At 44.4% G+C, this 21,624-nt stretch overlaps 6 protein-coding genes across 6 annotated transcripts; 2 read left to right on the top strand and 4 right to left on the bottom strand.

Annotated features, from left to right (window-relative positions):
- Positions 1 to 851: 851 nt before the first annotated feature.
- On the top strand, positions 852 to 3,367 carry LOC120446566 (neurofilament heavy polypeptide). The gene is made up of 2 exons (XM_039627586.1): positions 852 to 1,138; positions 1,236 to 3,367. Exons 1-2 carry the CDS (start codon positions 975 to 977, stop codon positions 3,271 to 3,273), a joined length of 2,202 nt encoding a protein of 733 aa, XP_039483520.1. The 5' UTR covers positions 852 to 974; the 3' UTR covers positions 3,274 to 3,367.
- A 3,799-nt stretch (positions 3,368 to 7,166) lies between these two features.
- Positions 7,167 to 9,282, bottom strand: LOC120446445 (cytosol aminopeptidase). Its single transcript, XM_039627425.2, has 2 exons — positions 8,971 to 9,282; positions 7,167 to 8,910 (listed from the first exon to the last, which is right to left on the bottom strand). Exons 1-2 carry the CDS (start codon positions 9,070 to 9,072, stop codon positions 7,408 to 7,410), a joined length of 1,605 nt encoding a protein of 534 aa, XP_039483359.1. The 5' UTR covers positions 9,073 to 9,282; the 3' UTR covers positions 7,167 to 7,407.
- Positions 9,283 to 11,320: 2,038 nt separating this feature from the next.
- LOC120445547 (chymotrypsin-like protease CTRL-1) lies at positions 11,321 to 12,632 on the bottom strand. Its single transcript, XM_039626019.1, has 4 exons — positions 12,419 to 12,632; positions 12,300 to 12,348; positions 12,057 to 12,235; positions 11,321 to 11,995 (listed from the first exon to the last, which is right to left on the bottom strand). Exons 1-4 carry the CDS (start codon positions 12,630 to 12,632, stop codon positions 11,571 to 11,573), a joined length of 867 nt encoding a protein of 288 aa, XP_039481953.1. The 3' UTR covers positions 11,321 to 11,570.
- A 375-nt stretch (positions 12,633 to 13,007) lies between these two features.
- On the bottom strand, positions 13,008 to 14,108 carry LOC120444888 (serine protease grass). Its single transcript, XM_039624872.1, has 4 exons — positions 13,892 to 14,108; positions 13,756 to 13,804; positions 13,522 to 13,697; positions 13,008 to 13,457 (listed from the first exon to the last, which is right to left on the bottom strand). The coding sequence occupies exons 1-4, from the start codon at positions 14,106 to 14,108 to the stop codon at positions 13,051 to 13,053; spliced, it is 849 nt and encodes a 282-aa protein (XP_039480806.1). The 3' UTR covers positions 13,008 to 13,050.
- A 1,025-nt stretch (positions 14,109 to 15,133) lies between these two features.
- LOC120446143 lies at positions 15,134 to 15,833 on the top strand. The gene is made up of 2 exons (XM_039626970.1): positions 15,134 to 15,664; positions 15,720 to 15,833. The coding sequence occupies exons 1-2, from the start codon at positions 15,134 to 15,136 to the stop codon at positions 15,831 to 15,833; spliced, it is 645 nt and encodes a 214-aa protein (XP_039482904.1).
- Positions 15,834 to 15,957: 124 nt separating this feature from the next.
- Positions 15,958 to 16,937, bottom strand: LOC120444889 (chymotrypsin-like protease CTRL-1). Its single transcript, XM_039624873.1, has 4 exons — positions 16,745 to 16,937; positions 16,642 to 16,687; positions 16,428 to 16,585; positions 15,958 to 16,349 (listed from the first exon to the last, which is right to left on the bottom strand). Exons 1-4 carry the CDS (start codon positions 16,935 to 16,937, stop codon positions 15,958 to 15,960), a joined length of 789 nt encoding a protein of 262 aa, XP_039480807.1.
- Between the last annotated feature and the right edge of the window lie 4,687 nt (positions 16,938 to 21,624).

The raw sequence follows: 21,624 nt of genomic DNA on the forward strand, positions 1-21,624 counted from the left end.
AGTTTTTAAATGTTTTAAATGCGAAAACACAGAAAAATAGGCATACAAATTTACAGACGCTCGAATTTTGCTGTCAAACGGAGCAGACAATCTCTCGCTCGCTCTCTCGCCGTTCCTCTTCCATTGCGTTTCGTCCTGCGAGAGCGAGGCAGCTGTTCGCGTCGTATAGGGAAAGGTCCTTTTTGGTGGTGAGAGGACATTCGCAACTGTCAAAATGACAGCGAAACATTAACAAAGCGCAGGCGCTGGTTTCGTTTTATTCCCAATCGTTCAAAGGAGCATATCCTGCGATTTTAGCAGGGGTTGCGATTCGCACACCCTCTCTCGCACAGTGATTCTCTAGAGAAAAAGAGTAGAGAGAGAGAGGGAGAGAGGGAGAGAGGGATGGAGAGAGCAGGCTACAATTACTTGGAGAATTGGCATTAGCCCATTTTCGTTGCGTTATAAATTGCGTTTGTCACTTTGCAGCAGACTCACAGACTCGAGGTCCCAAACACACACGCATATCCTGGGTGTGATTTTACATTTCTACCCCCCTCACCCCTCACATCTCCACCCACCTGAAAATGCCACCCAAAACACCCCAACTCCATGCAATTACATTTGACTTTCCTTGAGCAGTCTGCTGGGTTGGAATTAATTTTCGATTTTATTGTCAGTTAGTCAAACCCACTTGCTTAGCTGTCGCTGCGCCTGACTCTGATTTAATTGAAACTGCATGAATATGCAATTTTGGGCTATAAATTGAAATCTCGATTTCTCCGAACGACCCCACTTTTTTTTATAGCCTTTTTGGAATTTTCACTTTTAATGGCTCTCAGTTGGCTCCTTAGGAGTTTTCATCACACACACACACACTCACATATTTGTACAAGTTATTGAACAGACTAGAGGCCAATGTGAACACACCTGAACATACATATAGAAATCTATATATAAAAATATTCAACCAAGACTGCTGAAGAAATCAAAGGATGTGGGAGAGGCTGGTGAACTGCATCAAGAGTAATGGTGGAAGTGGTGGGGCCAAAAAGACAAGCTGCCAAGTTGTCCAACTGGCGGATCTGAAGAAGCAGGTGCCGCCGAGCCAGTTGCCGAAGTTCCAAATGTTTGCCAAGAAGCACGAGGAGTACAAGGAGTAAGATGGGGTTACCAAAGCCTTTGTATTGGGGTCATCAGTTAGATAGATAGGGGAAAGTGAACCATTCTCTCTAATAACCACATTAATTTCCTAGGCGCGTTCGTAAGTTTCCGGAATCGATGCCGACGATTGACTGGGAGTACTACCGCCAGAATGTGCGAGAAGAGTTTGTGGATTGGGTGAAGGGATACGAGACCAAGTATGATAAGCTTCATTCCGTGTTCGAGAATCGACATGCCATCGTAGATCACAAGCGATACTTTGATCTCGTTGATAAAGAAAAGGAGGAGGTTGTAAAATCTATTAGCGAATACAAGGCTGAATCCAACAAGAGAATCAAAGAGCTTACCGAACGGTTGGAGTGTATGAAGTCCATGCTGCCCTACGACCAAATGACCATGGAGGAATTTTGCTTTGCCCGTCCGCATTTGGCACCCGATTTCATCAACAAGCCCACTTTCTGGCCACACACTCCCGAGGAGCAAATGCCAGGTCCTTCGGATCCAGAGGCAGCAGCTGCTTTACATCACGAAGAGGAACCCGAACCGCCAAAGAAGCCATCTCCCGAAAAGCCTCCAGAGAAACCTTCTGCTCCAGCTAAACCTGAGGCAGCTGTGGCTTCCAAAAAGCCAACAGAGCCGCTTGTGGACACCACTCAGTTGGCCGAAAAGGCAACTGGATTGGCCAAAGATTTGGTGGCCAAAGCTATTGTACTTTTCAACAGTCTCAAGGAGAAAATGTCGGGTCTGGCCAATAAGGTTCAGAAAAAGGCAGAGGCCGCCAAAGCTGCCCGTTCCGAATCTGCCGGAAAATCCGTAACGCCCACAGCCACACCAACAAAGTCACTGGACAGCATGGCGGAACGGGAGGGTGGACCAAACATCTGCAACCAAACTATCATACGCAGCGAGGCGGCAGAGGTCAATCCGGAGGTCAAGGCCCGGCATACCAATCTCTCCATCGAGGCGGAGCCTTGCGACGCCCAGGAGGAGCGAGCCAGGCAGATAGCCAGGACATTGGAGCGCAAGAGGCAGTTGAAGGAGGCGGAGGAGTGGGAGGAATACAAGAGCAAGAAACATCCTTGTGCTTCCGAAGAGGAACCGGATCCTTGCAAGCCCAAGGAGGAGGAAGCCATTTGCAAGCCCGATCCTTGCAAAGTGAAAGAGGAATCTGTTTGTGAGCCTGATCCTTGCCGGCAGAAAGAGAAAGAAGATGACATTTGCAAACCCGATCCTTGTAAGCCGAAGGACGAAGAAGGCGCCTGTGAAGATGAGGAGGATCCTTGCAAGAAGAAGCCAAAATGCGATGATAATTATCAATTCGGTGAAGACAATGAGGGCGATTCAGCAAAATCCAAGCAGCAGGACCAGGTCTTCATCAACATATCCGAGTGCAGCAAGGACCTCGCCAAGCAGGCAGAAAAGAAATCAGGTGACCCTAGAAAGCCCAAGGAAAAGGCATCACTGACAGAAATACCACTCGGTGCAGATCAAAAGCCCGTGCTCGGCATGCAGATTTCAGAGTCCAAGGACACCAAACGGGATCAGAAAACTAGTATTGAAGGTGCAAACGAAGTTGGTCCGGTGTACACCGATCCCAATCAACTTGCTGAATTGCTTGACAAGAAAAAGAAACAAAAGGTTATAATCGAAGAAGCCCATCAACCCGTTGATGATAAACCAATTACCATATACCCAAAGCTTGAGATATCAGCCAAGCCGAAAGGCGATCAAATCGACAAAGGCGATGAAACCAAAAAGTCGCCCAAGGATATGGCCAACCAGGTGTTCACAATGGCCTCGGGAGCTGCTACTCTACTCACAGAAGCCACCAACACACTGGAGGACATGAAGAAGAAGAAGGAGGCTCGTCTGGAGGCTCTGGAACAGGCCTACACTTCGGCCCAAAGACAGGCCGAAGGAGCACTGGCCGAGGCGTCGAAGGCCGTGGAAGCCGCCAACAATTTGGCCCAGAGATCTGCCAATCAATCCGGCGAAATAAGCAGTCGCGACCGCGAAGCCTTGGACATGGCCGAAAAGCATGCCATTTTGGCCAAAATGCTGGCCGGTCGTGCGGTGGCCTTGAAGGACGAAATCGCTCGAGTTCTCAACGATCTTAAAAAGAAACAGTAATCAGTGCAAACACATTTCCTAATGATTTTCTACCCCCTTTTTGTTAGTTGTTTTTCGTATTAAATTTGATGTTACATTTGTTTCCCCGTTCAAAGTTTCGCTTTCGTTTGATTTCGAATCGTTCGGTTTGCTTTTATGCAAATTTTTTTGCCAGCCAGCTTTGCTGACCAAAAGTTGGCCTGTGGGCAATAAATTTATTCTTTTCCACCAGCTTCGGTTTGCTGCTACGGCTAAAAAGTTTTCTATTTGGAATTTGCCAGCGAAATGCGAGTGTGAGGCGTTCGTAGATTGCATAATTATGCTAATTTTGTTGTTTATCCACCCGCCAAGTGTAAAAGGGTATATTGCAAGGATATGAAAAGGTGAGTTTACAGAACTATTAAACATGTTTTTACAATTTTAACAAGTTCTGTTTACTTTTTTTTTTTTTTTTAATAGTTTTATTAAAGCGACGAATCCGTACATGCAGTACTAGTACCATAACATTGCAATTAAACATATAAATAATATAACCAAACCTCTCACTTAGTTCTGTTTACTAAAAAGTGCATTTGGAATGATTAATTTAAAATAATAAAAGGGTAGTTTTAGCGGGTATAAAAGAGCTTCAATGCAACATGAAAAATATAGAGGTAATCAGATCTCATCAGACCTCATTCCGATGTTACCAGTGAGAAAGCAGGGTATAACCCAGTCAAACCTGTTCGCTTTTTAGTTTCTCCTTTTTGTTTGGCATTCAAAGCAGCCGTTCAAAAAGTGTTGCCTACATTTTGGCGCAGGGTTTTCACAATCAAACACATTTGCATAATTAGCTTGTCCTGCTCGTGGGAGTGTGTGTACCGTTAGTGCTGGTGCGTGTTTAATTCCAGTTTGATAGTTTGTTATAAGCTTTAAGCTGAAACATTCCTTTTGTTCGCACATAACAATGGTTCGGTCTGCTCTTTGGCGGGCAATGTAAACATTTCGCTTAAGCTCTGCTTTAATTTATGTGTATTCATTGGCCAATATAGCTGGGTATATAAATGCATACCTATATATTTGTTAACTTAAGCGGCGTTAAACAAGCCATATAAATTCAATTTGAAAGCGCTTTGTCTGCCGCTTTTTGTGAGTTTTCATTGTATCCACCTTATCGCTTAATCGATTACGTAGGTGACAAAACCCATTTTGCCAAGTGCGACGGCATGTGCGGGGTATTCGGGGTAAGCGGGGTATTCAGGGTCTAATGTACCTTTTGGGACACCTTTTCTGGCCCCTTGCGGAATTTGCATATTTATTTGGATTTTCAAACTGATTTTAACCCCTGCAAAGGTTAGTCGATTAAGCTGAAAGGGATTATTCATGAGCTACAAAGTGCCGGTGGGGGCACGGCTTAAAGTCGGTGCCAAGCCAACTTCGATGGAATTGGCCATTTGGCAGGATCTGGACATTTTCCCCTTCCTTCCCCCCCACACACACACTTTGCCCGGCCAGATAAACTTTTGCTGACTAGTTTCATGTGCTCGTTGACAATTTCCCGCTGTTTCTTGTTGCGGAAATATAAAATATTGCGATTATGTTTATTGTTTTCTGTCTCTGGCAATTTTCAATCGAAATAGATTCTGTTGGCAAGCGCGTTCGCATGCGAGTTCAACTGGCACTGACCCAAACATAATTAGAAATCCTCTCGCCGGACCGCGATTTTCCGGCAGTCGGCCAATAACTTTTCCTTACGGGCATTACGAGTGTTTTAATGGTCGCCCCCCCCCCCCTTTTTTCGGTATGTGCAGCTGATTAACGGTTGGCTTTTATGGCTAGCACAGTTTTTAATAGCCTGGCCGGGAATGCGCACAAAAGGGCCTAATTAGCGGCATTTAACTAAGCCTCATGTTTTGGCGACGTGATCCTGATTATTACACCAACATGAAGGACCCGACTTCACCTGAGTTCCCGCGACCCAGGACATCGAAAATGTAAATTTTCTGCTCGCTCGCAGCGGGAAGGCACTATAGCTGGCAAGCTTGATTAGTATATGCCACCGACTCTGGCCCCGGCTCCAGTTCTCCGACTCTCCGACTCTTCGACTCTCCGGCAGTGCGGCATCCCGTGTCCGGATCCGTATCCGTGTCCTGGTCTCGGCGCGTGTCCCTACACAAACACTGGCGAACACACCGGCTCACTCGTACCCCCACTTAACGACGTAGTTAGCGTTAGTTAACGTATGTACGTGATATCGTTAAACTTGGTCTAACGTTACCAGACCACCATCGCATAATAAGTGTCTTATTAGTTATACCGTTCTACAGTTTGACAAATTTGTTAGGTAACACATATTTGAAAACCTCACAAAGGCATCAGCAATCGAAAAATTTTGCAATAAAAAGGATAACAGATAATATTTTTTATATCAATCGTGTTAGATATTTTTACATCTTAAAAACTATTTTAATTAAACTTTGAAATCCCATTTAATAACCCGTAGATATTTCCCTCAGATTTCGTAAAATCAAATTTTTTTCCCAGTGGAGGTATGGAAAACCGGGCATCCTAGCCAAAGGCAAACCCAGTTTTAGGACACGCACCACTAGACTGGGAGACACTTTCCATGGCCAGGGGCAAGCCGAAACTTGGTCTCCCAACTCCCAACTCCAGACTGGCGTCTCATCAATGGCCAAATTCTGTTTGCTTGGCTCAACTGTTGCCCTGAATTTCAATTTGTATTTTGGCCCCGCGTGTGTGCACTAATATGTGGGTTTGGCTTGCTGCAGGAATATTCCTCATCCTTGCAATTGGCTTCAATTAGCCAATTGCTGATGGTCCTTCTCCTACGGCTGCTGCCAATTGGTGGGCATTGTCGATGGGTTTTAATTAATTCAAGGCAAATACTGAGCCCAGCCAGGCGGTTGTAAAGTTTTTGGCGCGGGAAATTCTTACGCAAGCTGGTGTCCTAAAATAACAAACAACCTGAAAATCTATTTCCAAGATAAAATTAACGCTCTTCTTGCGGAATCAGCGGGACGGCGGGGGGGTTGGGGAAATGAAAATTAAATTCCAAACAGCCGGTGGGCCTCTGTCGGTGGGTGGGGGTGTAATTTTCCACCCAGAAGCGGTGGTTGTTGCCCAGGTGGGTGGGTGGTGGTGGTGGTGCTGTCCAGGTAATCGCCAGCGTGTAGTATTTGCTTTTGGCGCTGCTTGTTTATTTTTTAATTTCCTTCCAATTAAGCAACAAACAAGATACCAAAAACGAAACTGAGACTCGAACTCAGTCCACAGTTGTTGCGATAAAAACGCGCACGAATCGGCAAAAGAAAACGGGGGGAAGCCAGCCGAGGTAAAATTAAATCAATTCGCAAGGACCACGCTGGAAAATTCATTAAAAATGCTGAAGCAAGAACGTTCTATTTGAGGTGGTTCTTTTCCACTTTGTGTAATTTGGGAGGGCCATTTTATCTGATAAGCTGGAAATTGATGGAACTGTATCGCTGGCCTTCAGATAATGGAATATTATTATCATAGCCAGCGAAATACGTAAATATTTTGACAAAAAATTTAAATTCCGCCTACATTAAAAAGGTAAAAATAGGTGAGGTTGGCATCTGAAGTTCGTGGAGCACATATTAGCCTGCCATGATGTGCGGAATATTGAGGTAGAACCTTCGTCACGCTTTCCATTGCCCATGCAAAACATGTGCGCATTAATAAGGAATGTGCGCTTGGCCTCACATCTCCCTTCGTCACGTACGCTTTCAGTGTTTTCTTGCAGCAATTAGGCCAGTGCCGAAATACCCGAATATGCTTTCTTCACCGGCACTAATTAGGCATATGTAAGCGCGTACTGCCGGTCAGCACTTAGACCGGCCTAATGGAGGTCCATAAAGGTGGCTCAGAAGCCATGTCATGAGACAAAGGAGACCTTCAATTCGCTACCTGAATTTTATTCTATTTAAGTTTACAACCATACTGATACCACGGAATACATCTTTAAGGTACAGGCATATCACCATACCGACTAGAAACTAACCCAAAACATGGGGACGTCAAATGGATAATATAGAACAAGTGACCGAGCACATAAAGGACACTGAATTTACATGCACGAGTATCGGGAGGCCACGGATCCCTCGTCAAGTACGAAGACGGGGCATTAAAGATGCATCATTTGCAGGCCATCTGGTAGAGGAACTGGATGATCGACCGGGTCGGACGGCCAGTCATGCAATCCTTGAGCAAATACGGAGGAACGCCGTGCTTGGCCAGCATTCCGGTGCCATGGGTATCCAGATGCACCCAGTCGGAGCAGGGAACCAGTTCGAAAAGGATAGCAGCAGCCAAACAGGAAGATGCATGGCCCTCTCCCGTGCTGCATATATCGTAGGAGGCACGGGGAGCCACTAGTTTGCGGAAGTACCTCCACAGGGGCATGCGCCACAGTCGATCGCCGGTGAGAGCTCCGGCCTTCTGGAAGTTCTTCCAGAGGAAGGAGTTATTGGTCCACAGGCCGGTGGCCGAGGCACCCAATCCTTTGCGAATGCCACTGGCCATCGAGCCCACCTCCACCACCAGCTTAGGCTTGAATGTGGACTGGGCATAGAGCAGGGGATCAGCCAGCAGCACAGTGCCGGCCAGTGAGATATCCTTGATGCGCATGGTCTTGCCGTTCAGCAGTGTGACCACATCTCCCGGCTTGGTGGCCATGCCCGATGGCATATTCTCACACAGCGGCAACACGGCGGATACATTTATGGGCAGCGATAGAGCGGCTGCCGCTCGAATGGCCGCCACGCATACTGCAGCTCCGGAAACTGCTCCGCGGTACTCATCCATGCCCCGTTTCGGATGCAGACAGAGGCCACCGCTGTTGAAGGTCAGACCCTTGCCGAGCATGAGAATGGGTCGCTCCTCCGGCGAGGTGCCGCAGTAGCTGACCTCCAGGATAATGGGTGGCTCGCACGAACCCTTCGCCACCATGAGAAAGGAGTTGAGGTTCTGCATCTCGATCCAATCCATTGAACGCACCTCGACTGACACACCACAGGGACACAGTGCATCCACGGTGGCCTGTGCGAAAATGGACGGCGTCATCTGGTTGGCTGGTGTGTCCGCCAAACGACGGGCCAAATTCTGCGATTCGGCCTTGAACAGCCCCCTTGTCCAGGCATCCTGATCCGTGGATCCGTACAGCTCCAATTTCGGTATGGCAATGCGGTTCTTCTTGCGCTTGTTCACATTGTAACGCCACACGGCCATGGCGGCACCTTCGGCAGCCTGTTCCGGATACTCCATGCCATCCACATGGCAGGTGGTGCAGCCCTGTAACTGAAGAGCACGGGCACCCACTGCAGCGCACACCCTCACGTTCTCCATGCCCTCGTCGATGACTTCCTCGGCATTGTAGCCAGCTCCTTCCTTGCCCAGGCCCACAACCGCCACGGCCCAGTACTCCTTATCGATGTTCTGATACAGTCGACCCACTCCAAGCTCCCCATTGAGTCCGGATTCCTTGATTAGTTCCGTGATCTTGCCGCCGACACGGTCGTCGAACTTCTCGCCTCCCGGGGACAACTTGAGGCCTTTATCGCCATCCTTGGCATACAGGCCAACCACGACTCCCTGCAAGTTGCAGGTGTTGCAGCTGCCATCCTCACTCTTGCACCTCACCTGTGGGTGTTTAAAGAATATTGGGGAATAAAGCTTACTTCCGAGCAGTAAGCCTCTCACCTGCTGAAAAGCTGGAACTCTGGCAAAAATGAGCGCCTTGTGGCACCTGAACAAGCCCAGTGTAGAACGGCGCAGGCTGGAGATCATCTGCGATCGAGTCATATTGCGTAGCAATTTGGGTAAACTTCGCTAAAGATTTTCACTGATTACGGACTAGTTGCCGAGTACTATACAACAATTTAGTAAAGCGTCCGAGTGGGAGAACACTAACCAAAATGACTGCTAAACACGGAAGTGAAATATAAAAAAAATTGTGTATATTAGTTAATAAAAAAAAAACAGTGTTAGCTTCGTTGAGCTGGAATTGAGAAACTGAACTAATCCGATATGCTAAACCACTGACATTATGTCAATTCGAGTAGAAGTTTACTAGGATCACAAATATTTGCTTGATAGAAAAGCGAGAGCTCTTAACCGAATGGTAAAGTACTTTTCAGCTGTCAGCGATGGGTATTTATTTATTTACCCGCTATATAACCTGGCCGCACTTGAAACTTTATGTGATGATTAAATTTGCAATTATCGGCAACAACAAGTGCATTTCTGCAGGCGACATAATGAAAAAGCGAATTGCAGAAGGGGTAAATATATAAAAATTGCAACCAAGCCGCAGACGAAACACGTAAAAGCAATAAAGCAATAAATTGCCCAATTTGAAGCACTATTGTAGCCAATAATTTGCACAGCCACTTGGCCGCTTTTCTGCTGCAGAAACCCCTTTACGCCACCACCCCTCCACCACCAACCACCCACCGCCCACCACCCACCGCATATAATTTTCAACAAAAATATTCACATTTGTCAATGTCGCGTGATTGATGTGGTCGACGCATTTCCGGCGAGTCGAGCGGGCCAACCAACGTGCTGATGGGGCCAAATAAAAAACAGTCAACACACAGTTACAGACGCAGAAATACACTGAAACAAAATGGGAGATAGCATATTGCTTTCTGGCAATTATTTCGGGGCCGATGAACTGTGCATGATCAATAACTCGCTCGTGATTAAAATCTGTTTTCTTATCCCAAACATTTCGGGGCGATGAACTTAAGACGGTGAATAACTCGCTTTGATTTCATAAATTCCTATTTAGTAGTAAAATCTTATTAATTTTTGTTTTCTGAGTTGTGAAGTTTTATTTTAGATTTTGAATATCCACTTAGGAGCCTTCAAATCATTTCAAAATCATTTGAGCTAGTTTCTAAATAAAGCAATGACATAGGAAGGAAGACATTCATCAGCATTATCTTATTTAGTTATAAGACAATAACTATTAGCTTAGCACCCCTTTTCGCTCAGTGCTGGCACAGTCACACACATGAGTACACTGCCAAGTAGGCGGCGCATAAAAACAAGCAAAAACATTCATTTTTTGTATACAAATGAGCGCGCAAGAAGGATGTTGAGGCAAGGAGGGACATGGCCATTGCCATGGTTATGTGTGCGACTACTCGTATACGAGTATGTAGCTATGGCGGTGAATCTGCATCCGGATTGTGGATGTGGCCAAGGGTATGGGCGTGTTGGCGACATTACGCGATTTCACGCATGATTTCAAATTAATGACAGCGGAGAGCGCACTGTACAGTGTACACCTTTAAGCCAGCGGCGAGGGTAGATGAAATTTAAAATGTCCACCCGCACAGGATGTTTAATTTCCTAAATGCATAAATCTCACTAATACGCACAACAAGCGCCAAATCTAAATCTAATGCGGTTAACGCTTTTTGCCGTGTGCGTGCAGCATCCGAAAATCATAAACAAACTTCAAAAGAGGACAATGGCCAAAAAGAGACTGGGGCCCAAAAGCGTTTTGCAGCTTATTACGCACGGTAGCCAGTTAACTGGTTAAACTGGCATCCCAACAGCCCAGCAATCCAGCAATCCAGCAACCCGGCAACCCGGCAACCGCAGCAATTCAACTCTGCAGGACCTGATGGCCCCATGGGTGGTGCGATTCGTTACGAACGGAGGCCTCTGTTCGACTTTTGGGCCCTCCCCCCAAAAAAAAAACACACGTAACGCGTTCGTTGCCATTGCGCCATTGCCATTTCCATTTCCGTTTTTTGTGCTCAACAGCAGCAAATGCCCCGCAAAACACACGTAACTTGGTTGGCCTCGTCCTGGTCGGAAGATCCTTTCACAATCTAACACTCACCTTCGGCTCGGTTATTTGTTTGCCTTTGCCACAGAATATTGCCAATTGTTGCAGCACTGATATTGATGCAAATTTATTGCCTGCCGTCTGCCTTTTGTGCGGCTTTTGCGATTAAAAGAGATTCTTAAACTGATTTCGGACTTTAACATAAATTCTTGACTTTGTTTGAGAATTGTTTGCAAGAAGCTGCTTTAAGGTTATAGCTTTGATAAATTTATTGAAATAACACAGAAAGCCATTGTTGGCTACTTGCAGAATATATGCTTAGCCATTATTTCAATCTTAACTACGAAATACATTTGAATTTCAGGATCCATCAAAACCCTCATAGCAAATATATTAGAATAATATATTCTAGATTATTATTTTAATATCTTTGGTTATACACAACTAGTTTTTTAGTTTTTTCAATATTAATTTTTGCACTGCTCCTTGCTTTTGGTTAAGACATGTACTTCCCGTCGTAGGAAATGGTGTTGGCAATCCACTCGGTGAAGCTCAAAATATTGGTGAAGACGGTAACTCCATCGCAAGACTTGTCTCCACGGCTGACAAGTCCCACTTGAGCGTAGACGTTTCTTCCATTAAGTTGCACCTCCATCCCTAGGGGGCTGCCTGAGTCACCGATGCAGGGAAAGGAGTTGCTATTCCCGGCACAGATGTGGGTATGATCGACGGAAAATCTGTGCTGGTCGTGGCAGACTTCACGATCGATTTGGGTGAGTCTGGCGGTTTGGAGTATGTGGCTTACAGGTTCAGTTTGCGTCGCACCCCAGCCAGTCACATTGAATTCTTTTGCGGAATTCACAATCGAATACCATTGGTTGTCATAATTATACGTTACCAAGCATATTGGACGTATGGCATCTGTAAAAATAGTTTACTTTTGCCATTTATTAGGAGAGCTTTGAGCTAACGAGTTAATTACCTGTATATTCAACTGGCTGATGCAGTTTTAGCAACGCTATATCATAGGCACCAGCCGATCTGTAACTGGCATGCGTATATATCCTACTGACCATGTATTCCTCGTATTTTGGGGCACATGTATGTTCATTTTTACAATCAATTTCACGTCTCCAATCATACTCTCCCAGGCGAGCCGTTCTAAAGTCGTAAAACGACAACTATTAAGACTAAATTCATTGATAAAGCTACACGGAATACTAACAAGTTTTTGGGAATGGGCATCACACAGTGAGCAGCGGTGAGCACAAATTCTGTAAGATAATTTAGATTTTCAAAAATTCGTCATTTGTTACGAGTTTATAATAATACTATATAGCACACCTCTCGTGATAAGTGAACCGCCGCACAAGAATTGTAAATAATTGTGTAGAAAAACCATCCATGGCGTTGAGTTTAATTCAGCATTAACTCCGTGTATTATGCGCCATTGAAATTGTCTTTTGCCACAATTAGGGTCCAGTAGAAGGGCCAGTCCATAGAAAAGTTGGCTGCCAATAATTAAAGAAATCAGCAAACACGGAATGTACTTCATCATGAGACTCGAAATTGCAACTGGCAAAAATCTTAGCTTCTAAGAAAGAGCACGTTCTTATCAGTTGTCAGCCGCATCTTGGGATTTTTTAATGATCCGTTATCAGCATCGGCCAGTATATCAGAAATATTTACTCTTGGAAATTGTATACCCTTGCAAAGGGTATAAGGCTATCTGCAAGAAACTTCATAAAAGCGTTATTCCTACTGAAGGTAGTGCATATGTAAGTCGGAAACGTTCGATTCGCACCGCTTTTGGTCTTTCCCGAGTTCACACGGACATACCATATTCGAGTGTATACATTTTTCTCCGTCTTCTCTTATTGTTAATTATATTTTTCTGTTCAGTTAAACAAGGCACGATTTCTGTGATCTCAGAAGTATAAGTTTATTTCAGATTATTTCAGTTGCTTCCGCGTTTATTACAAGCTATTTGCGGTTATGGTTCGATGGATCCAATGTGAGTAGCTTAAAATATTCGTAAATACGGAAACACCTTGGAAGGGATGGCGTAGATGGCTAACGATTCCGAATTGAAAGAAACGCTTGGCCTGATTGTAGTCCACCAGGTTACCCAGTGGACCTCCAGAGTCGCCAGTGCCCACATAATGTCTACTTTCGCCGGCACAAATATGGGTTCGATCCACATTATATCCATACCAGTAGCGACAGGAGAACCGATCGATTTGTGGTATTCTCGTATGCTGCAGCTTGACGCTTACTTTGGATACATTGGTGGCACCCCAGCCGAATATGGTGAAGTATTTAACGGTGTCCAGATATCCCTGCCATTGTGGATTCAGCATCAAGCAAATCGGCCGTATGCTATCTGACATAATCATACAGTTAGGTATTATTTATACCGCTTAAGTTTTCGCAATTGATTGATTTACCAGTGTATGCAACATGTCGGCTTAGTTTTCCCAGAGCTATGTCGTAGTTGCGGGCTGTTCTGTATAATGGGTAGATGAACCTTTGCATCACCACAAATTCGGAGTATGGGGCCGCACACTCAAACTCATTGCAATCAATTTTCTGACTCGCATCGTTCTCTCCCAATCGAACTAATCTTTAATAATATCACTAATTATTAATAATATAAATTTCTATACTTAAATATTACTCACATCGTAGCACTCACATTATGAAAACAATGGGCAGCTGTCAGCACAAACCCTAAAAAAGGCGTGAACAGCTTATAAAATCGATGGATCCAAAAACGTATCTCCAGTTAAAATTCTTTAACTATATTCTGGTACTTACAATGGTTAAGAAGCGAGCCACCACAAATGAATGTGGAGTTTATATGCAAATAGGCTAGCCATGGAGTGAGCATCGCGGCAGTATTCTTGCCGCCAGTTATCCGGTAGGTATATTTCGATGCGCCGCAATCCGCATCCAGAAGATACGAATATCCTACAGATATTCGGTGTCCCAGGATGAGACAAGCCAGCAGAACACCAGTAAGAGTTTGCTTCATCTCGAAGCTATCAAATGCAACTGACCAATGATTAGAGTGCTGTAAATAATATTCTGCAGTAAAAACGATTTTCTTATCAGGAACATAGTTATGCGTAAGCTCTGGTGAGTCAAAGGTTTCAATGGAAGCTATTATATATATACATAAATAGAGCTTGTGTTTAATTTGTAAAAATGATTCTTATTCGAAGGAGTGCAAACATAAATTTGAGCAATTAATTATTATCTACATTAGCTTTCGCTTTAATAAATTGTGTGACCACGCAAATGTTTTGTGGTTTGCCTGAATGAAGTCTGGTTTTCTTTGGTTCGAGGTGGTGGGTGGAGGATAGGCATAGAATTCTCAGAAGGCTCGTAAATTTGGCGAATGCATAAATCACGCAATTGAATTCTAATTTTTCGACTTCTGCAGTCAACAGAACAATGTATTCAGCTTGTGTTGTCTGGGACTGAGACTGGGACTGGGATAGGAAATGCATTCCGAGTCTGAATCAATCATTATTTTTAATGCACAAATGGGAGCAATTACAGTCAGTTTGGGCCAGACAAAAGAATGTCTCACTTGATTTATCGTGGTTTGGCCAATGTTTGTTGACCATGCATCTTGTTTATCATGTGCGAAGTCGCTGCTTTGAATACTGGGTACTGATGTTGTTTATTTGTGTTATTCCCAGTGATGGTGAAAGCAAAAGTGTGCAGTGGGAGAAAATAATAGTATAATAGCTTCTATTATACTCATTCATTAATTTATTTTTAGCGCGATACAGAGATAACAATAAGAGATGATGAAAAAATAAGAAGTTGTATAGGATGGTATATTATAAAATAATACAGATTATTGTATAAATAATATGTACAATAATTTTTCTTGTTGTGTATAAGTTTGTGCGGTCCAAATAGTTGATGAGACCGGTGACAGTTGGCAATTAGCACCTGGCACACCCCCGCCGCCAAAGACAGTGGTAAATATTGTAGCCCCAAAAGTATAAAAGGCTTGGCCGCTACCAAAACTCTAAGAGTCTCATAATGGCTTTCTCCACCTCCGCATCGGTGATTCTTTTGATCTCGGCAATTAGCTGTTGGAGCACAGCCTTTGGCGGGCTGCGAGAAGATCTCAAGGATTTCGTAGCCTTGGTTCCCCGTCGCAGAATTGGTTTTATTGCCGCCAGATACTATATCTTCGATCCCAAGTTTCGCCAGGCGGTGGAGTTTGTGCGCAGCGATGACTTTATAACCACCTGGCAGCAAGTGCGTGCCGCTCCGGATTTTGTGAATATCATTAACTACGTGACTGAATACGGCTCGGGCTACGATATTACCACACTGGTGGACAGTTTGCCAACTCGTTTGCGTGCCTATCAGCTGTCGCGCACTGTACCCGTGGAACTGATGTTGCGACGCGACTTGACCACCTTCCTCTGGGACATTCTGCAATCTTTGCCCAGGACCAGAATCTATTCCTTGATGGCACAGAAATCGAGACAGAGCCCTGAGTTCGCCAAACTCTACAAAGCGTTGAGGGATAAGGAGTTTAAGGAGCTGGTGCAGCGGGCCAGAGTAAGGTTTCAAAAGGAATCTAGTCCAGTTTTTATAACGCTCCCCTTTATCTTAGCATTCCAGACAACTGCAGGGCCCCATAAAGAAATTGAGTCAGAAGAGCATCAACGTGGATGAATTACTGCAAATCCTGTTTGAGGTAATCAGTTGGGGTCCGCAGCCATCCTAGATTCTAGGAATTCATGTTAATAAAAATATCATTATTTATTTTATGTATTAACTATAACTTATCAGTTGTTATCATTTAGTATGACTAATATACGTTTTCTTAGAATATCTTGTGTATACGCGTCCTAGTACCAATTGTGTTGCATTGTTTCGGCGATCCAGTATGTGTGGTATAGAAGATCGGTGTAAATGCCATAAGCCTTGCAGTTGTTGGTGAATGTGCTGGCCACTCCGAATTGGGCAAAGATGGTGGTGCCATTGTATCGCACCTGAGCGCCCAAAGGACTCCCCGCGTCTCCTTTGCACGCGAACTGTGCAGGATTACTGGCACACAGTTTTCCCGGCTGGTTGTAGCAATGCGAGTAGCTGTATCGACGAACAGTCATTTGCTGCAGCTTCGTCGGCATTCTAGGGTATCTCGATGCCTGACCCCAGCCCGTCACGGTAAAGAGCTTGATTTTGTTTATGACAAATCTAACGCCGGGGTTCAGTAGAATGCAAATCGGTCTGATTGTCGCTGCAAATTTAAATGGAAATTATGCTTCAAATCTAAGCAAGATTGCTGGCTAAACAGTTGTATTTAATAAGTAAATACCTGTGTATATCACAGGACGATCCAGTTTGAGCAGAGCTATATCATTGACTTGCGTGACGGCATTGTAATACGGATGACGATAGATATCTACTGCTCGATAATCTTTTGTTTTGCCATCCCGTGTCGTGGATAAGTCATATTCACCCAATCTGACGATTCTGAGAAATATATTTGATTAAATTCTGTAAGAAAAAGATCAGACATTATAACGTACAAGGTTTCGTTCAGTTTTGAGCAATGAGCAGCGGTAAGAACAAAGCCTGAAATTGTTGCATGTTAATGAAAAACGGGCAATTGTATATGAAATAGTAACGAACGGTATGCAATTAGTGAGCCTCCGCCTACAAAAGCTCTGTTTCGCATTAAGTATGCCATCCAAGGTGCTCTTCCAGCATTTTGACCACCGATGATTCTCGGCGCATATTTCGGTGGTATACACTTATTGTCCAGAAGCTGTGTTGACCCGAGAAATGGGAGTACCGATAGAGTAATCAAAACTTTTTCGTACATCATCACTTTTGCAGCTACGGAATCGAACAATTTGTACTTTCATTAGGTTGCTTCGTTTATATAATATACTAAACTCTGTTCGTTTATTGATTCTGAATAATTTAATCACATTTCTTGTTTTTATAAACGTTTTTCATTGAGTTTTATCAAGTGTACAAGAGCCGCAATGTAATTGTAATTATTATTAAAATTGGACTATGAATAATCGCTTTCTTTCTCTTACTCCTAGAATCTTAGTACTTATGACTTCGCACTGTTTGCTGGATCCAAGCTGTATGGTTATAGACATCGGTATAGAAACCGAATCCGTTGCAATACCGACTAAACACTTGGGTGGCTACTCCGAATTGGGCATAGATAAAGATGCCATTAAGCCTAACTTGTGCACCCAATGGACTACCAGAATCTCCGTAGCACATAAACTGAGTGGGGTTGTTGCCACAACATTTTTCGCGTTGGTTACGGCATGCGGGGTGTTTATCAAACCGATGGACATCCATCTCTTATAGTTTCTTAGTCTGCTTTCTATAACGCCTGCTTTGGTCGCCCGAGCCATTGAAAGTGAATTTCTGAATAGAGTCTATCACTGGCCTCAGATTTGGGCTTAATAGGATGCAAATTGGTCGGATTCGCACTGCACAAATTAAACAATATGTTACATATATGTTTCAAGTTGGTATAACTTTTGTCTGAGTTTTACTCACAGTTTGTCCACCGATCACTGTGGTTCCAAATGCCCGTGGTATGCATCCGTTGTCCAACAGTTGTGTGGATCCCAGTTTTCCGAGGGATAGGATTAACGATAGAGTTGCACATGCTCTTAGGAGACTCATAACGCTGGCAGCTCAAGAATCGAACTGATTGAAGAATCGAACACACAACCAAAAGGAAATCTTTTTATCAAACATTGAATTTTCTTTTACGAAGTAATTTAAAGGAAATTTGTATGAGTTGCGGCCGAAGTTTTTACAACATTTTTCATTTCCGCTTAATAACAGTATAATTAACATTAAAACATGTTCTTAGTTTCGTGCCATAATTCTAAAAATATAAAGATTATTTATAAATATAGTACTTTATTCATAACTCATATGTTTTTTTATAATATTCCTCGCAATTTATGCTTGTTCTCAAAACTTCGTACCGTTTTCATTGCGTAAATAAACAATCGCAAAAGCGTCATATAGACATGACCTTTGGGACTAAGCAGCAATCTTTCAACTGATGTGCAGTCAGTACAATGTGGAAAATCAGCAAAAGGGAAAATCCTTGCCGTCATACACTGGCACACACGCACAATATGCCATCATTAGTGCAACAGGAATCCAGGTCGTTTCACGATGACAAAAATCTGGGGGAACGGGCAATGCATCTTGCTGACGCAATTTGCAGAGAATGCCTCATTGATTCGGCTTTTGGGCCCAGTTATGGGATGCGATATCGGATGCCTAAAAGTCCCACTGACAAGTTGGTGATAAATTTCAACAGTACGAGGACTTTATGCTGTCGTGCATGGTGCATAATTTGTCGACATCGACATAGTTTTTATGGCTGGCAGTTGCAAGTTTATTTGCCACAAAATGCGGCCATATAAGCGTTGCCAAGTTTATTTCGAATGAACCAAATTGCGCCCGCCATCGCTGTTGTTGTTCCAGTTGATGTTGCAGTCATTGCTGCTGAATATGCAACAAAAGTTGTTGCACTCGCAACGCCCACAACACATACACTCACACACATGGCCAGCTGGAAAGCCAAGCGAAGCCAGGCGAATCCAAGCCAAGCCGATCCAGCCCGGCCCACATCATTTTGCAGCAGTTTTTGGCTGACAGAGATGCAGAGGCGGCGAATGGGAACGAATGCGATGCCTCAGCTGGCATTTGGCCCCCTGCGGCTCCTTCTGCTCCTTCTGCTCCTCCAGCTCCTTTAGCTCCTGCTTCCGCTGCTGCTGCTGCTCCTGCTGCTCCTCCTACTGGTACTCCTGCTGCTTTTGCTGTTTCCCCATTTTGCTTGACATTAATTTTATGCCATGTTGCTGGCGTGCCAGCGGTCCAAAACGCGCTTAAATTGTCGCATTTGTCTTGCCGTTTTAAGTTGGCTGTTGCTGCTACTTCTGCTGCTCCTGCTGCATTGCATAAACTTTTGTGTAATCCTTTCAATTTGTTGCATACTTTTAGGCGGAAATTAAAATAACAAGCTCTACGTGGCGGCAGCTACACGGTAAGAAAAATAGAGTACATTGTGTAATTCTGTTCTGATTTCACAGCTTATTGAAAACTTAATGATGGTCTTTAGAATTAAGAGAACGCTCTGTTGAGTAATGCTTTCCCGAAAGTAATTTCACTTTACATTTAAGTCTCAATTCAAATATTTTCGACCTACAACTGGGCACAGTGTATTGACTTGGTTAGTTACTGGCTTGGCATTTGTTGGGAAACTAGTTCTACACGTGTTATACAGTGCACTCTAGTATATCAATTAGTAACCTAGACAATGTTGCCCCACTTCTGCTGCTGGGCTGCCGACTGCCGACTGCCGGCTCTTGGAGTCCCTCCGACATGCAGACCTTAGACATGCTCCTCAAAATGCATTCATACATCTGGAATTTATGCTGTGAATTTTGGAAATGAATTTTGCAAAATAGTTAAATTGAATTTTATGGTACGAGGCCCTTGTTATGCCAACTCCATGTTGCTGCTGCTGTTGCTGCTGCTGCTGTTGTTGTCATTCGGCATCAAGTAAAAGTAAATAATTGCTGCTTAAAATGCTCGTCAGGAGCACTGCTCGCTGCTGCCTCATTCGTATTTTGTTTTCATGCTTGGCCAACAGCCCTTTGGCCCTTTTTTCGGGTGGCCAGAATTTTGAGTGGCAGCAGCAGCAGGAGCAGCAGCAGGAGTGCTCGATTTGTTTTTTTGCTCCTTGGGCGGCAGACTCGTTACCGCCTTAACTGCAATATCAGTTACAGGAGTCAGTGCTGCCGTTCTCTATTTCAAAGCATCCTTATGGCCCCCACAAAAACACAACCCCCACATCCCCATCCAATCCCCATCCGTCCATAACCCGATTCCATCCTGTTCACTGGCTGCCGGTTATATTTCGACCAGATTGTCTGTATTTGCGGTTTGTGCGTACGTGACATGGATGTTCGTTCGACTGGGTTGCCTGCTTGCTTAACAATTAGTTTTAAAATGCTGCAGGACATATCCAGTTCTTGTGCTCCAACTCGTCCTGCTACTCATTAGAGCTGGGGGGTTACGAGTACATCTACTCTCCCTGCAGAACCCGCGGCGTAATCCTTCGGCCAAATAAAGCTGCCCTTGCCCCCCAAACCGCACCGCCCCACAACGCTCCGCAAAAGTGCAGGAAAAAAGTGCCAGTGAAATTGGCAAAAAAAAAAGGCAGCATAAAAATCAACAACAACAATCAATGTTGTCCCGTAATCAATTAACGATTTAACGTTCGTCTAGGGCTGGTCAACTGGTCACTCTGCGCCGTCAGCATTTGGCGCCCTCTTATCCCCTGTCCCCCCTTGATAGGTTTTGTTTGCGTATGCGTTTGGGGTCGGGGGTCGAAGGTCGTGGGTCGGGGGTCATGTTGACAGGGGCTGCATGGACACGTCATCGTGGCTGCGTTTTGGGAAACTCGCGTTTGTCTTTGTGTATGCAACTGCACTGCGAAAAACGACCTCTTCGGTTTTAATTCCCTTTTTAAAAAGTTAGAAATAATTCTTAGAAATCATACTTAGAAATCATATTGTATTCTCATTTTATATACATCATTTGTTAGTAATAAATAAATATATATAATTATCCATATTTATCGTACCTGCAATGTTTTTTTCTCAGTGTGCCTGCTGAGCGTAGTGACAGGGCTGTCATCTCGCTGGAAGATCCTCTTAGTTCGTCCACCCACGGAATTGGGCGCAGTGGAGCCAACCCCAAGCGAAATTCGATAATCTGCAAATGGCAATCTCATTCTTGATTGCCAGCGCACCACTTCCATTTGAAACAATTATTGCGGGGCGCTGGCAACCCTGCGCCGCCTGCAAAAGTATTTGTTTGGGGGGCTAATGTGATTACTCCTGTCATTATTTCGTCGCTACATCCGTCGTCTCTTCAATGGATCCGCACCCCGTAAAATCCCAGCCCGCTGCCATTAAATTGACCACCGACCGACTGGTTGGCTGTCTCCCCAGGACCCCCATATCATTCGGTACTATATATCAACGTTCACATTGGATGGTTTGTGCGTGTCTGTGTGCATTTAACTGCACGTTTTCGAACTTTGAACCGCGCTCCATTCCGAAAGTCCGCCCGTCGACGTCGTACATCCATCCTGGCTGGTGACTGCGGGGTTTGGGGTTTGATTGGTTATTGACTTTTAACAGAAAAATTGATGTAATGCAATTAGTTTTACAGCTAAACCGTTTGATGATTGCACAACAACAACAAAAACACAAAACGAAAACAAAAACAAAAACCCGAGCGTTGTGCTAAACGAGCACTTTACAGCCAACAAGAGCTGTTTAATGGTACTGCCTGATGATGGGGAGTTCAGTTCGTTGGGGCTGTGTGTGGACACCGTATACTCCTATACTCGTATGGGAGTGTATCTTTGCATGCTGTGTTTGTCAGTGGTGAATCATGCAAGTGCAGGGGTGAGCAGGGATTCATTTCATTGGATGAGCTTA

Source organism: Drosophila santomea, chromosome 2R, assembly GCF_016746245.2.
Source record: "Drosophila santomea strain STO CAGO 1482 chromosome 2R, Prin_Dsan_1.1, whole genome shotgun sequence".
Lineage (NCBI taxonomy): Eukaryota > Metazoa > Arthropoda > Insecta > Diptera > Drosophilidae > Drosophila > Drosophila santomea.

Excerpts from the sequence above, each read along its gene's own strand:
- LOC120444889 (XM_039624873.1), bottom strand. The coding sequence starts at position 16,937 with ATGTACGAAAAAGTTTTGATTACTCTATCGGTACTCCCATTTCTCGGG. Across the intron at positions 16,688-16,744 it reads AGGCTCACTAATTGCATACC|GCTTTGTTCTTACCGCTGCT; the intron begins GTTCGTTACTAT and ends CAACAATTTCAG. Across the intron at positions 16,350-16,427 it reads TCGTCCTGTGATATACACAG|CGACAATCAGACCGATTTGC; the intron begins GTATTTACTTAT and ends TTAAATTTGCAG.
- LOC120446445 (XM_039627425.2), bottom strand. The coding sequence starts at position 9,072 with ATGACTCGATCGCAGATGATCTCCAGCCTGCGCCGTTCTACACTGGGC. Across the intron at positions 8,911-8,970 it reads GAGTTCCAGCTTTTCAGCAG|GTGAGGTGCAAGAGTGAGGA; the intron begins GTGAGAGGCTTA and ends AAACACCCACAG.
- LOC120446143 (XM_039626970.1), top strand. The coding sequence starts at position 15,134 with ATGGCTTTCTCCACCTCCGCATCGGTGATTCTTTTGATCTCGGCAATT. Across the intron at positions 15,665-15,719 it reads AGCTGGTGCAGCGGGCCAGA|CATTCCAGACAACTGCAGGG; the intron begins GTAAGGTTTCAA and ends CCTTTATCTTAG.
- LOC120446566 (XM_039627586.1), top strand. The coding sequence starts at position 975 with ATGTGGGAGAGGCTGGTGAACTGCATCAAGAGTAATGGTGGAAGTGGT. Across the intron at positions 1,139-1,235 it reads AAGCACGAGGAGTACAAGGA|GCGCGTTCGTAAGTTTCCGG; the intron begins GTAAGATGGGGT and ends TTAATTTCCTAG.
- LOC120444888 (XM_039624872.1), bottom strand. The coding sequence starts at position 14,108 with ATGAAGCAAACTCTTACTGGTGTTCTGCTGGCTTGTCTCATCCTGGGA. Across the intron at positions 13,698-13,755 it reads CATAATGTGAGTGCTACGAT|ATTAGTTCGATTGGGAGAGA; the intron begins GTGAGTAATATT and ends ATATTATTAAAG. Across the intron at positions 13,458-13,521 it reads CCGACATGTTGCATACACTG|ATAGCATACGGCCGATTTGC; the intron begins GTAAATCAATCA and ends TGATTATGTCAG.
- LOC120445547 (XM_039626019.1), bottom strand. The coding sequence starts at position 12,632 with ATGATGAAGTACATTCCGTGTTTGCTGATTTCTTTAATTATTGGCAGC. Across the intron at positions 12,349-12,418 it reads CGGTTCACTTATCACGAGAG|AATTTGTGCTCACCGCTGCT; the intron begins GTGTGCTATATA and ends ATTATCTTACAG. Across the intron at positions 11,996-12,056 it reads TCAGCCAGTTGAATATACAG|ATGCCATACGTCCAATATGC; the intron begins GTAATTAACTCG and ends CTATTTTTACAG.